Genomic DNA, 15,313 nt, shown 5'->3' with positions numbered 1-15,313 from the left:
ATTGCAATGTATGTAAAGCTAAAGTTAAATATAAAATAAATCTTTGCTGTAGTATTGGTTACAAATTCAGTATTGAGCAAGCCAGGAAAATTCACTTTCATAAAACTTAGAATCCACTTGCAGTACATTCTGTAAAAGAGAACTGGGCTATTGGGAAAACTATTGGGAAAACTCAGAGCCCCTCTCTGAGGGAGATGGGTGGTTAAGAAGTGTGAAATATAAATAAAATAAATAAACATAAATCTGAGACATCACATGATCCAATCACCAGAGAAGGAAAATCACCCTATTTCATTCAGTATGATCAGTCTCTTTGTTCAAACAATTTATTTTACAGAAATTTAATAAAACTCCAAATATAAGAAGCACAACACTGATAAAACTGCATAATCAAAAACACTCCAATTACTATGTACAGAGACTTCCTATCCAACCCATAAATTATAGCACCTTTTGTATAAATGTTATTCTCTGTCATTTTAGAGAAATTAGCTGGTTGATTAAAACTATACCTTACTGTTTTTCCCTCTGGGTTATCTTATAAAGAAATGTCAACAACTTTGATTGCAGCCATACAATGGGTCAGAGGTTTTGTTTCGTCTTGTTTAAATACTTCTAGCTTGAAATAACTACAGTCTATGGATTTCTATTTGTGCAGCTTCTGGGGAAAGGGGTTAAGTTTGATATATATTCAGGAAACGTAACTTGTTCAAATTATTTTATGTTCAATTTCTTTCTCATTATCTGGAGAATGTAAATGGCCACCAACAAGAGATTGCAGCTAAAGAACCAGCTCTTCCAGAAGGTCAAAAACATTGTTTCCAATTTGCCACCACAGAAGCTTGCATAAAGGCAAGCAATTCTTGAAAAACATTACAGTATTGGGGGGGAGAGGGTATTGTTAATACACAACCACTCCAAACCACCCTGCAGGCAAATCTTATGGAAAGATCCTTCCATAATTACAGATATCACAACTTCCTTTCATTTATGAAACAGGAATCATTTCACTGAAACATTAACCACAATAAGTGCTACACTTCTGGCCTACAAACAAAATGTCAGATGTCCTTGTTGTTTGGGGATATATTTTATAAAGGAGGCTAAGGCACTCATTTGAGCAGATAGCAGAATGTGAACTGTCAGAGTTGGCCTGGGGAGCACACAGAATGAGTATGTCAAAATCACCGTGTTCCTTGGAGAGGTTCACACGGTTTACTTTTCATTTCCATTATGTCTTGATCAGATATACAGGGATCAGATCTGAAATTTATCTCAGCCTGGAAGCAAAGCTTCAATACATTATCTTTCAGAAAAAAAGATAAGCTGTCGTTTATTCTATACAGAACTAGCAACTGAAGCAATGACAAACAAAAGTATACACGCTTGGAGCTGAGTTTTATGATCTCATCCGGTTAATTCTCCTCCAACCACACTGCAAGTGGCGTAACTCGTCAGAATCTGGAAAGTTTCAGTTTGGTCTTTTCTTTCTGATGTGTTCATATGCTCCCTGCAAATTGTCTTTTACATAGGCAGAAAATAAAAATACAACTCTCTATTAGTAATCAACAGTAACTAATTTACTGTCCTACTGTCCTAGTGTTCTGAATGTTATATTTGTCCTGTTTAAATAGCAACGGTTAATTGCTAATTAAAGAAAATTGCTGATGCTCCATAATATTCTAGACATTCACTTCTATGAAAACAGCTTTAGCCTGGTTTGAGTTTGGACTATTCATAAACAGTTCAAGTCTATGATTTAGAATGTACACCATGTTTTCCAACCTTTCCGGTTGACGGCCCAGTTGGGGGGGGAGGTGGGGAAGAGGGAATGGTTTTGTGTGAGGGGCAGACACGTGTGCACACAGCTTCACTTAGGTAAGCGGTGGGTGCACATACCCGCCACTTGTGCGAGTGAGACTGTGAGTGCTGGCGCCTGCTGTGAGTAGGGCTGAGCACGGGCGTGCTGGCCTACTGCTCATACAGCTCGGTTGCAAATAGCCCATGGCCCAGAAGTGAGACACGGCCCACAGGTTGGGGACCCCTGCCATATACTATATATATCAAGAATGGACTGGCACTTGATTTAAATGCTTGCCTAGCTGAGTATAAGCCAACAATACCCATTTAACGTATATATACAATGTTACTTATGATTTGCTGGATAGCTGTCAAGATTGTTTTTCCATCTGTGTCTTCTTCAAGGAAAGAGATTTGCAATAAATATTTAGACAGCAGTGGCATGGAGATTCAGATCTTATGAAAACAATTTACAACAGTTTTTCAAATTTAAGGAATAAAATGGACAGATAAAATCAGAAATTTAGTTTAAAAATCAAACCAAAGTCATGGTCAATTTTCAAAATTAAAAATCTGATTTATTTGGCTTAGACAGTTCACATTTAAATAGATCCCTGGAACATAATGGAGCACAGCAAGATATCCCCCACAACAATGGTGAAATCTAAAATTTGTTACTACTGGTTCTGTGGGCGTGGCTTGGTGGGAGTGGGGGTAATGTGACTGGATGGGCATGGCCATTTTTTTTTTTTTTTACTTTTAAAACCATTTTTTTCTACAACCTCTTCGGTGAAGAGGTTGTAAAAAAATGCTTTCAAACGGCTCTGATGATCCCAACTGAGTTGCCTGATTGGCAGAGGCTTTTTTTCTTTTAAATGCCTCTGACGATCAGGCAACTCAGCTTGGATCGTTAGAGGCATTTAAAAGAAAAAAAGGGTTTTTTTCTTTTAAAAGCCTTTGACGATCCCAGCTGAGCCACGCGATCATCAGAGGCTTTTTTTTTAACTTTTAAAAGCATTTTTTCGGCTGAAGAGGTTGTAGAAAAAATGCTTTTAAAAGTAAAAAAAAAAGCCTCTGATGATTGTGCGGCTCAGCTGGGCATGGGGCGGGCAGGGATTTTTGCTACTGGTTCTCCGAACCACCCACCTCCATCACTACCGGATTGGGTGATCCGGTCCGAACCGGGAGCATTTCACCCCTGCCCCACAAGTATATGTTATATGTTATATGTTATGAGCCTTGGTAGTACAATGGTCTAAAGCACCCTGTTATTAAGAACTGCTGCCTGCAATTACTGCAGGTTCGAATCTCGCCAGGCTCAAGGTCGACTCAGCCTTCCATCCTTTCTAAGGTAGGTAAATTGAAGACCCAGTTGTGGGGGCAATAAGCTGACTTTGTATAAATATACAAAAAGGATGAAGACTATTGCTTAGCACATTGTAAGCCGTCCTAAGTCTCCGGAGAAGGACGGCATATAAATCAAAATTAAATATATACATATACATATACATATACATATACATATACATATACATATACATATACATATACATATACATATACATATACATATACATACATACATACATACATATATATCTTTCAAACATATGTATAATTTCATGCATCTGATGAAATGAACTCAAGAACTAGTGTGTTAGAGCCGTGGTGGCGCAGTGGTTTGAATGCAGTATTGCAGGCTAATTCTGCTGACAGCTAGCTGCCTGCAGTTTGGCAGTTCGATTCTCACCAACTCAAGGTTGATTCAGTCTTCCATCCTTCCAAGGTCAGTAAAATGAGGACCCACATTGTTGGGGGTAATGTGCTGACTCCGTAAACTACTTAGAAAGGGCTGTAAAGCCCTGTGAAATTATATAGAAGTGCTACTGCTGTATGTATTAATGAATTGGCTGGTCTTTGGACTGCCATAAGAATTTGCTGAGTCTTCTGCTGAGGATATCTTCTGGTGAGTCCCACTAATTTTAATTTTTCTTCTATGAACAAGACATTTTGTAAATTAGTAGCATTCTATTTATTGTAAAATCCCTCTGCAAACAGGACCTTGTTCAAACATAATTAAGAATTGCAAGGCACTTTCTCACCACTGCCTATTAACTAATAACAAGAGAACTAACAAGACACTTAGAAAACTGTCTTATGCTCTTTGTCTTATGTCTTATGCTCTTTGGACCTCTGAACTATGTAGTTCAGTACTGTCTGATGGCTCATCAGGACTTTAGAAAGATGTATTAAGAAGCAGATAATGGGGATTTAGGTTTTTTTTTCTTTGTTCTCTCCAAAGGACAGTATAACAAATTGCTCTTCCCATCTTTGTTCAACCTAGAGACAGCCAATTAGAGAAGAGGGTACCTCCAAGCACTGTCTCTTAAGAATGAGTCACCTCATAGCACTATAGCATCTTAATAAATGCCAACTAATTCCTAGGAGCAGAATGAGGTTACTGAGGTGGGCATGGATTGTATTTTCACTTCCAGTAGTGTCTGGTCAGTGTCAGGATGGCTAAATAAGGATCCTATCTTTGGGTCCTATATTTTCTGTGCGATATGTTCCTTTGTGGCATTGAAAAATTCAACAGAATATAGATGCCTAATGGATTGGTTGGCACATTGGTTGAGGAAGACATTAGAAAGTCATTGCCACTCTGGTTAACAGTCCACAGACAAATTCCACTTTATTAATTCAGATATTGGTACCACATTTTTAGACCAGGTGTCTAAAGTTCTCACAATTCACCGAAGCAAACTTCTTATCTTTCTAGGACATGGCACTGCTGCCATGATTACTGCAACTGTATATAAGGGTGATGAACTAAAAGTGCTTATTATTCTTGAGAAAAGAGACAGTCATGGGTTCCATGCTAGAGTTGCATCGTTTGGATGATGGCACTTTCAATGGGATCTTGGGGCTGGCTCATTGCTTGAGATCAGATACCATTAAGGGTTTTCTACTAGCATCTCAGAAAGAAGCAGCAGCAACAATATAAAGAGAGCTGTATGACAAAACAGGAAAGATGGTAGTTGCAGCATTGTGAGTAACACTGTGTTCCTTTCTATCTAAACACAATGCCAAGGCACATACAAAGTAGGATGGGCTTGAATTGCAGTGCGATGATCACCATCTTATGATCTATGTATATTACTGAGCATAATCTCCAGAGTTAGTTGGAAGTCTAGCTGTGTATCTAAGAACTGAGGAGACAGACTATGTTCCACTGTCTTTTCAAAGTCGATTCATTCAGGAATGAAGAGACAATTTTAATATATTTGCTGTTGTCTGTCCTAATTTTCTTTTTGGGTATCTTACAGGTTGGAAAACACTGTTATTAACATGTTCTCAGACATTTATGTTTATTTCTTCAGACAAACAATTTTATTAATCAGTTTTGTGCAGCTCTCAAAAGATACAGAAGGATTCACCACTTTTCCCCTTCTATTCTCTTTGTGCTTTATTATTAAAGCTTGCAAGCAGGTTATTATTTTTTTTTAGGAAAACAGAGAATATGGGCTGTATTCCACCTTGATAAAATAATGTCTGAAATGTAAACATTTGGAAAACTGAGAAGATAAGAACTGACTTATCTTGACTTGTTGAGGCAGAGGAAATTTTTTGTTGTTGTTCTTGCTGTTGTTCAAACTCTGCTTTGAAATAGTTCAATCTTAGCCGCCGAGGTTTTTTTTTAATGATAGGGTGGTTTTGAATTTGGGATGCAATTTGCTGAAAATTTTCCTCTTTGGGTTAACCTATAAAACAGGCATCTGATTTTTTACTGAGGAAAGATCCAAGAGGCTTGAATGTGGAAGCATCAGTAATACGACCATCAGAGGATCTTGCGGAGAATCCATTCAAGTATCAACTAGGAGGAAATGTTACGCCATGCAACTTCAAATGGCTCATTTCATGGAAACAAAGGCACAGGTCACAGATTTAATTCAAATCAAGGAACTGTATTCTGTGAACCTTGTAACTTTTCTGAACCAGAAGTGAAACACTAGAAAAGGAACGATTGGTTGGATGGGCACCATGGCAATTTAAATCCAAAAGCATGCTTCCTTGAAATTATGGCAAAACCAAACCAACTCTTAATCTGAAATATGAACTAAACCCTGCAAGTAGATTTTGCTAGCACCCATCTATCTCACCAAAATCCATTGCTCTTAGTCTGCTCCAAAAAGCTGGAGATTAACTTTAATTTCCACGAAAACACTCCTAAAAGACTATAATCCAGAATCTGAAAATGTGCCACTAGAAAGTTACACATATTTTACCTTTTTGTTATAATACCATCCTTTTAAACACCTCGTACCATACATTTTCAGGTGAAAATTCCCAATAAATAATTACATGAAATCATTAATGTTAACGATGGAGGTCTTCATATGTATGGAGAAGTAGATAGGAGACTTACCTCAGTTTTTCCTTTACTTTGACATGATCTCCTGGTGTCTTCATCTGAGCCCCATTCTGTTGCCTAGGGAACCAAAACAGCACCATGAACCTTGGGGTCGGGCCTCCTTTGGAGTCACAGTAACATTTAAAAGGGAACCATGCAGGCCAGTTCCCTGTAATAGATCTCTTGCTTTTTTATGTTCTCTTGTGAAGTACAAACAAAAGGCAGCAGATGAGAGACCAACCCTCTAGGGACCAAGGTAGTAAATGCAGGAATACAGGGAAAATAATTATTATATTTTCATGTAAATGTAATACCATATAGGTAATCATCGGTCAATGACAGTAATTGGGACTAGAATTTCCATTGCTAAACAGTGTGATCATAAAATGCAATGTCATGTGCCCACATTGCTTAGTGACAACAATCTGGCAGTCCCCAATGCTAGCTCAGGGGTCATTAAGCAAGGACTTTCTCACAGCTTCCTGCTGGTTTCCAACAACTGAAGTCAGTGGGGAAGTGGCAGAAAATTGCAAGTCACAGGTGAATCATAACAAGTAGATAAGCAGCTTCTGCCAGGTAGGGAAGGATACATGGGGGTGCACAAAGAGCTGGCTTGAGGTGGCTGCTTCTGGATGGGGGAGGGCATGAAAATGTGTTCAAGGGGCTAGTGCACCATAAGATGGGGACAATGGAGCTTGGGGTGCTTACTGCAGAGTGTGGGATTGCCTGAAACCATGATAGTTGGTAGTCACAGAAATTATGCAAAATGAACTGATTAACGTTCTCCAAGTCAGTTCTTCCCAAACAGAGAGCATCTATAAACTAATTTTGGTCTATCTTTGTATCCTGATTGGGGCAAATAACTTTTTGTGGTGTATAATGTACGTGTGTGTTTAAGATAAATAGTTTAGGAAGAGGTTCTCTCATTCAAACTCAGACTAATAAATGGTCCCAGTGACTGCCATTTGTTTTAATTTGAACAAATGAGAATCATAATCATATATCTCTTCCATATAACATCTATTTCAACTCTCAACCAAATTCAGTGTTGACTCATATTCAGTTAGCAAAAATAACTGCAACTGAGTTTTATGAAGTTATACACTTATTTAATTTCATTAATTTTAGATTGAAAAAAATCCTAACAACTGACTGATATATACACATTATATGTCATGGACAGAACCTGATAAAACAGATCCAATTGTTAGAATCACTATATTCCTTAGTTATTTGGGAATATCCTCTACACCTCCTGAATGCTGCAGCTTGCAGCACCAATTATATTTTTGTCTTCAGTACATTCACTTTGCTTTCAATTTTACAGGACTGATTTTTTTAAAAAAGCTTATGGCTGCATTCATTTCAAATTTTCCAAGCATCTCACAGGATAGTAAATCAGGAACTCTATCCATTTTTGACCTAAAAACTCCATATAAGGTATTCCAAGCTAACAAGAAACGACAGTTCAAGGTCACCCAATTAAAATTAAATTATTTTTAAGTGTTGCTAGTTTCTCCAGACTTGTACCCGTGACTTGTTAGGCTAAAGTTAACTTTTTGACCCATCCAACACAACACTATAACCTCTGACTATTTTTATGTCAAAAATAATTATCACTTTCAACAAAACTATTTAAAAATTATGGAACTGGCAAGTAGGAAAATAATTAGATGAGTAATCAAGAATTTCTCTCATAGTTAAAATGCATCACTGCATATAATAATATCTAAGGAAGATCAGGAAAATTAAAAGAAAAAAGTGCTGATTGAAAACATATAGTCTAAAATTTTGTTTGTGTGTGGTTGTGTGTATATATTTTTCCCACCCCACCAAAACCCAATTAGGCATCTTTGAGCCTGTCATTCTCTCTTAGCCCTAGGAAGAAAGCAATGGCAAACCATTTCCAAAAATGTGGCCAAGAGCACAGCTTAGCTTGTCTAGGCAGTTGCCAGGAGTCAAAGTTTACTTGCAAGACACAAACATTTATTGCAAATTATGAACTTCCTTTGCATATCTTTCTCTTTCTTATTATCTGCACATACAGAGGTACATTGAAAACTGCTCACTCAACAGCAGTACTTATTATTGAAGTAGACTGAAACACCGAATTAGGCACACAGTTGATTGAGCTTTTTACCAGTGTTTAAATACCGTTGTCAGCCCAAAAAATTATAGGACCTCCTAAAAGAGCTGTAAGATAAAATCTGCAATGATGAGAAATTCTGAATAAAGTAGATAGATGGTGAACCATCTGGATTCACCTTTATATGATCTGAAAGCAGAATCACAATCAATAACAATCATTCATTCAGTGATCATTCAAAGTTATGACAGCACTGAATGAGGAAACGTATGGCCAGTTCTCAGAGTTATTTTCCAAAGCACAAGAAAGCAAGACAAGAAACAATGGATGGAAACTAATCACGGAGAGAAGCAACATGGAATTAAGGAGAAACTTTCTAACAGTGAGGACAATTAACCAGTGGAACAGTTTGCCTTCAGAAGTTGTAGGTGTTTCATTACTGGAGATTTTTAAGAAGAGACTGGACAACCCCTATCTGAAATGGTATAGGGCAGTGATGGCTAACCTTTTTGCCATTGCATGCCAAAAGGTGGGGGAGTGCGGGGTGGTTGCGTGTGTGTGTGCCCACACCCATAATTCTATGCGCCCTGCCCCCCCCATGCATCCGTATGTGACCCTCCCATGCTCCCCCCACTTTTGGCATGTGATGGCACAGTGGGCCGGGTAGTCTCATTTTTTGCCCTCCCCAGGCTCCAGAGGCTTTCTAGGAGCCTGGGGAGGGCAAAAACAGCCTTCCCCACCTCCTCGGAGGCCCTCCGGAGGCCGGAAACAGCCCGTTTGCCGACTTCCATTGGGCCCAAAAATCAGCTGGCCAGTGCTCGCATGCATGCTGGAGCTGAGCTAGGGCAATGCTCACGTGCCCACCAATATGGCTCTGCATGCCACCTGTAGCACGCGTGCCATAGGTTCGCCATCCCGGGTATAGGAGTTGGATTAGAAGACCTCCAACGTCCCTTCCCACTGTATTCTGATTAGTTATGGCTGTCCCAGCATCCCATGGTCATGTGATCACCGTTTGTGAACTTTACTGCTGGCTTCTGACAAGCAAAGTCATTGGGGAAGCCAGCAGGAGATTGCAAATGGCGATCATGTGACAACACACCTAATAGCTGTGTAGGATTTGCCTAATGACTTCAACTGGAATTGCTGGAACAACAGTCGTAACTCAGCACAATCATGTGACATCACCTTTACAACTGCATCATTTAATGTCAGAGTTCTTAATCCCAATTACTGCTGTTAACCAAGGACTACCTGTAATATTAAGAGTGTCACTTATTAATGAAGTTTTTTTAAAAATGTAAAAATTTGTCCCAGTCTTATAAAATCAAAATTCTGTCATCCATGTTAGAAGAACTGAAATAAGCTTAAGAGCATTGTCTGCAATGCTCTGCTCTATATTCACCATAGGGATTCTACTCTACAATCACTATAGGGATTCAGATGCAACTAATGGAACTTCATAATGACTGTTTAGAGCTTTATGAGCAACACATTAATGAGCACAATCATTATATAGACCTGGTGAGAGGAACTTCCCCAGTCATTCTGATCCTAGAAAAAGACACCAACAGTGAGCATGAACATCTCAAGAGGAAGTTCAAGATAACATACCAAGTGTTTAGATTAAATCATTCCATGGAACATCTTCAACTGTTAATTAATTATTTAAAAACAGTGTAAATCCCTCCTGAGAGACAAATAGAGCCACAAAGAAGGATGGCAAGGGCTGATTAAGTTAGTTACAGAAAGAAACTCCTTCCTCTTCTGGAAAATCATTGCTCCAATTTTTTTAGGGAAATCTTGAACAAATCCTGTATCAATTCCCAGAACAAGTTTGGCAGAATTTGGCTGTCAAATTCAGGCAATCACTCACAATGAACTCTTCTGGTCACCAATTTCTTCTAAAATGGTCAAATGGATTAAAATCTTAAAGAATACAAAGACTCCAGGTAACAAGTGTCTCCTACTTAAATTACTTAAAAACAAGTGGGTTCAGTGGACACATTTTCCTCCATTCTGTTTTACTAATATTGACAAGGCATATGCCCAAAGACTAGGACACACACACACACACACACACACACACACACACACACACACACACAGAGGCACAGAGAAGACCCAACTAACTTCAGATGCCTCAATGTACTGAATGTAGTAAGTAAATTAAATCTTCTCTCTCTATGTGATCTTTGTGACTTTAAGGCTAACTTTAGTTCTATTTCATTAAAATATAGGAAAGGATTTATTTTCTCTCTCTCTCTTTTCATTCTTAGTACCAAAATTGCACTTGGACCCCATTCCTAAATCAGGTGCTGCCCTTACAGGCCACTCTCTAGACCCATACACATAGAAAAAGAGGACAGCGGGCTGTATTCTTGCTTCAGACCAATTTCATTTTTATATTAGCTCAATGCCTGACTGATTTTGACATGCATGTCCCTAAAATTTTATGACATGGAATTCCTCCCTTCTTTGCAGATGATACAGCAGTTATCTCGCCCATTCCCAATGGCTTAAAAGGGCTATGAGATCCATAATCCAATACATAGGAAAATTAATAATCTGATGATAAATTATATATTAAAAAATGGTAATCCTAAGAAAACCAAAGAACATAGATAGATAGGTAAATAAATTAATACATAGAAATAGAATCGAATATAGATAATTTTTGCTTAATAACCAGTCATTTGCAACTGTTTGAAATGGACCTACTTACTCACTTTTACAGCTGGTTGTAGCGTTCTGTGATCCCATGACCACAATTTAGGATATTGTTTACCAATTTTCAGCCTTTTGAGACTGTTTTTGGCAAAATAAAAAACACCCACAGGAATAGATTCATTTAACAATTAGGGTGTTTTCATTTACCAGTGACTGTTTTTATTTAACAACCATGTTGCTTAATGACAGTCATAAAAAAGTCATAAAATCTGATCATGTGGGTGCCTCAACTTACAATATCATGACTTATGATGGAAATTCCAGGCTCCATTATGGTTGTAAGCTAAATACTACCTGTACAGGTAGACCTTGCTTAACAACTGCCCTGCTTAGTGACTGCACTGAAAAAGCCATTTTAGGACTAGTTCTTGCATTTATGCCTGTCCCAGCCTGTCCCAGCTTCACAACCAGCGAGCATTTATGATCATCAAGCATCCCACAGTCACATGATCATTTGTTTGCTTTATCACCAGCTTCTGAAAAGCAAATTTAATGGAGAATTTAGCAGTAAAATCGCAAGTAGTGGACACATCGCAAGTAATGGACACATCTCTTGCTTAACAACCAGTGACTGGCTTAGGGACTGAATGGGAAATGATGTCATAAGTGTCACAGCTACATGATAGTTTGCTTAGCAATAGAGATTCCAGACCCAGTTGTGGTTGCTAAATGAGGACTACCTGTAAATGTGTACTTTTAAATATTTGGGTGTGGTCTTTCATGCAGGGGGTACTTGGAAAACCCTCCAGAAGTACATTGTCCAAGCAGCTTCAAAAATTCTTTTATACCATTAGGAGGAACCTAATGCAAGGCTAAATCTCCTTCAGGTTGAGGAAGGACTTCTTCAGAGCCAGGCACAAAGGACCATCATTGGCATTATTACAAGACAAATGTATCAAAATTCCACTAATAGAATGCACCTGCTCTGGGGAAATAGAAACTGTCCATCATGTGTGACTTCTCTGTGATTTCTACAAAGATCTGCACGGGAATTAAGCATTATCCTTGCTGCAATGCCTCCTAGGAATGACAGAAGCTTATTATGCCAATTTTCTTCTCTGAGAGTCCAGTCACGCTTTCACCAATACAGTAAACCAAATTTTGCAGGGCTGCTGTGAAAACACGGCATCAATTAATACAAAACTGATAAAAGTTTTCCCTGAAGTCACATTTTATTAATTTTATTTTTCTTGTTTTACTTTTTTTGGTAGTGCTAATCTTTGATTGTATTGCTACAAATTTCAATTTGATGCTGTTTTTATCATTCATCTCATTCTAGGATATCTATACTACTCATGAAGCTGTCCCTGGCATAGGGATTTGCAACTCCATCATTACACATACACACAAACATACATATGCACAAACACATATGCATTCATACACATCTTAAAGACTATGTCTGGCAGGGACGCATCATCTATAAAACTGTTTATCTGCCCCCGTGCAAAAATTCTATGAAACATACAAAACAATTCCAAAACAGTGTATTCATCTTTAGAATTCTTAAAGTATGAGCATCCATAAAATTTGAAAGCACGCATTTCATAATTAAGCAAATGCTTAAAGTGGTTATAATAAAAATATGGCAATCATCACTGACATGGGAGTCCAATGGATCATTGGACCCAAGCTTTGGGCAACAGGGTGAACCCCTGTTACTTGTCCCAACTCCTGCCCACCTAGCAGTTTGAAAGCATGTGAATGTGAATAGATTAATAGGTACCATTTGGGTAGGAAGGTAACTGTGTTCCAGGGCCTTTGGTGTATAGCCATGCTGGCCACATGACCATGGAAATTGTCTTAGGACAATGCTTCTCCCTCGGTCAAGAAACAGAGATGAACACCATGCCCTCGAGTCTGACAGAGAAACCTTTACCTTTTAATCATTACCAATCACAGGTTTCTTTAAAGATCTGCACTACTATTAGTCTTCTCATCGTTCCCATCACCCATCTCCTTCCACTTATGATTGTATGACTGTAACTTTGTTGCTTGTATCCTTACGATTTATATTGATATTGTTTCCTGATTGCTTATTTGTACCCTATGACTATCGTTAAGTATTGTACCTTATGATTTTTGATGAACGTATCTTTTTTTTTATGTACACTGAGAGCGTATGCACCAAAACAAATTCCTTGTGTGTCCAATCATACTAGAACTCCTATTCTATTCTATATTGTATGTATTGTATTGCTCACCTAAACACAGTCAAATAAGAAACATGAGAGGTCTCCTCAGGAGAGGCATTTCAGAATTTTACTACCTATTAACAAAATTCTTGCCGCTTATGCTTGCCCACATAAGTTCTAACGAAATTAAATTCAAGAGAAGGATTTTTAGTTTCAAAGCATGAGTAGATTGACAAGTTAAAATTGGTAAAAGGTATTGATACCTGTTATCTGAGGAATACTGAAGGATCCAAGAACATCTCCTAACCCAGCATGGGGGAACATAACTCAACTAAGCATAAGTTCTACACCAGTGCTTCAACTAGCAGAATATCCAATGCAATTTAAAGTCCTCCTTGTTTTGATAACATATCATTTGATTGCCCAATCCTTGCTCCTTCAATTTGAATAGGAACGTAGCTGTCTTCCCTTAGTTTACTCCAGAAAGATAGCCTCTCATTCACTAAGAGTTGGAGGGAGGTTCAAAAAGCTTGAGTATAATGAACTTCTCCAACTGGGCACTCAACAACAGTAAAAGCATTGACTTTTCAAAAAAAAGATTTTATGACTAAAATCTTTTTGAAAAAGTTATGACCCTGCATAGAGACGTCAACTGATACTATATTCTGGAAATAAATTTTTCCCCAATTTAAATGTTCACTGCTTTAGAGTTATTTATAAAAATAATAAAGGTGGGATAAAAGTAAAATAAATAAAATAAAATAAAATGGACATCTGCCATATTGAAGAGCTCAAAAGTCCATTTTATTTCTCATTCAACAGATGCAGAAGGAAAAGAAGACAAAATATTAGATTTTCCTAAAAGTCATATCCGTTGCCAGCAAACTGTGATATACCTACTTTAACTTTGGATCAATTTTTGACAAGCTAAAAGGAAAAAAAACCCCCTTGAAACTAACAACTAGACATGAGGTGGGTTTTTTTTTCTCATTGAAGAAACACCCAGGAGCTACACTTTCCATTACTAACCCATTTTAGGTTGACAGAATTTGACAGCGTAAACTGAAACAAGAAAAAAAATTACTTTGAACAATCAATACAATTCAGAAGACAAATACTTTAGCCTCTCTGGGAACTGCACCAATGAAAGTAAGAGGACTTCTATAGGGGAGAAAACCATTTTCCACGTACCATGACTCATGTCAGGGAACCGCATTCCCACAACTGTGTCTGAGCAACACTGCCATTCCATTCCTCTAGCCTAACAAATAATCCAGTGTGAATCTGATGATAATAGAAACCCTTGACAACGGTGGAAATTATGGGAACATGTTGCTGGTGACTGCTCCATTACTCAGTTCAACTTTAATTACAGTCAAGGGGACAATTACGTCAAAAAGAAGGGCAAGCTATGTTTTACTACGCCTCAGCACATGCCTAGAGTATGTTGTAAGGGAAACAGCCAAAGACTAAGAAACTCTGGGACTCAATAAGAATATTAATGCACTTGGGGGGAAAACACCAAATGAGTATTGACCATAACAATGACATAGCAAACATGGCACAACTGCCCAAATCTCTTTTTCCACACAATACACTACTGACGTACAGTCAGTTCTTATCTATATGTTTCTCATGGAAACATAACCTTCATTCATTTAACCTATTTCCTTGGCTGCCTTGTTTCTTTTCTGCATTTTAATATCTTTAAGTTCCTCCAAGAGACTGTTTTAAAACTAGTATATATCTTTTATAGATTCTACTAGATCTACTGAACCTCAGCAACCCATTATGTAATAAAACTTTTAACACTCTCATTTTCACATATTTGATGAACTGAAAGATCTTGTTACGCCCCTGAGAATTTCAGCCTGAAATACATATGTTTCCAGTTGCTATGTCTACAGAAATGTTTCTTTTAAAAAGAATGACACTGATCCTATTACCACTGCAACCACCCGATGTCTGTTTATTTAATACTAACAAGATATCTTGTTTATTTAATAATAAAGCTGTATTACTTGAACAGGATACACAACAGTCCACCTCATTCCATTCCAAGTAGGACAAACAGGCTAAACTAAAGAAAATGACTTGAGGAGTGAGAATTTGTGCTTAGAAAAATAACATGGTATTGTATGGAAGTCAGAA

The 15,313-nt window shown here is 37.9% G+C and overlaps 1 protein-coding gene across 1 annotated transcript in view; it reads right to left on the bottom strand.

Annotated features, from left to right (window-relative positions):
- SEMA5B (semaphorin 5B) overlaps window positions 1–15,313 on the bottom strand; it is a 188,520-nt gene that overhangs the window by 107,118 nt on the left and 66,089 nt on the right. Inside the window, exon 4 of the mRNA XM_070957086.1 lies at window positions 6,227–6,289. Coding sequence (XP_070813187.1) covers window positions 6,227–6,289 — 63 coding nt within the window. The remainder of the gene's footprint in view (window positions 1–6,226; window positions 6,290–15,313) is intronic.

This window comes from Pituophis catenifer, unplaced genomic scaffold (assembly GCF_029215685.1).
Source record: "Pituophis catenifer annectens isolate HBS135680 unplaced genomic scaffold, rPitCat1.0.hap2 SCAF_1, whole genome shotgun sequence".
Lineage (NCBI taxonomy): Eukaryota > Metazoa > Chordata > Lepidosauria > Squamata > Colubridae > Pituophis > Pituophis catenifer.
The sequence above is the reverse complement of the archived record's forward strand: the minus strand, read 5'-3'. Positions and strand labels throughout refer to the sequence as shown.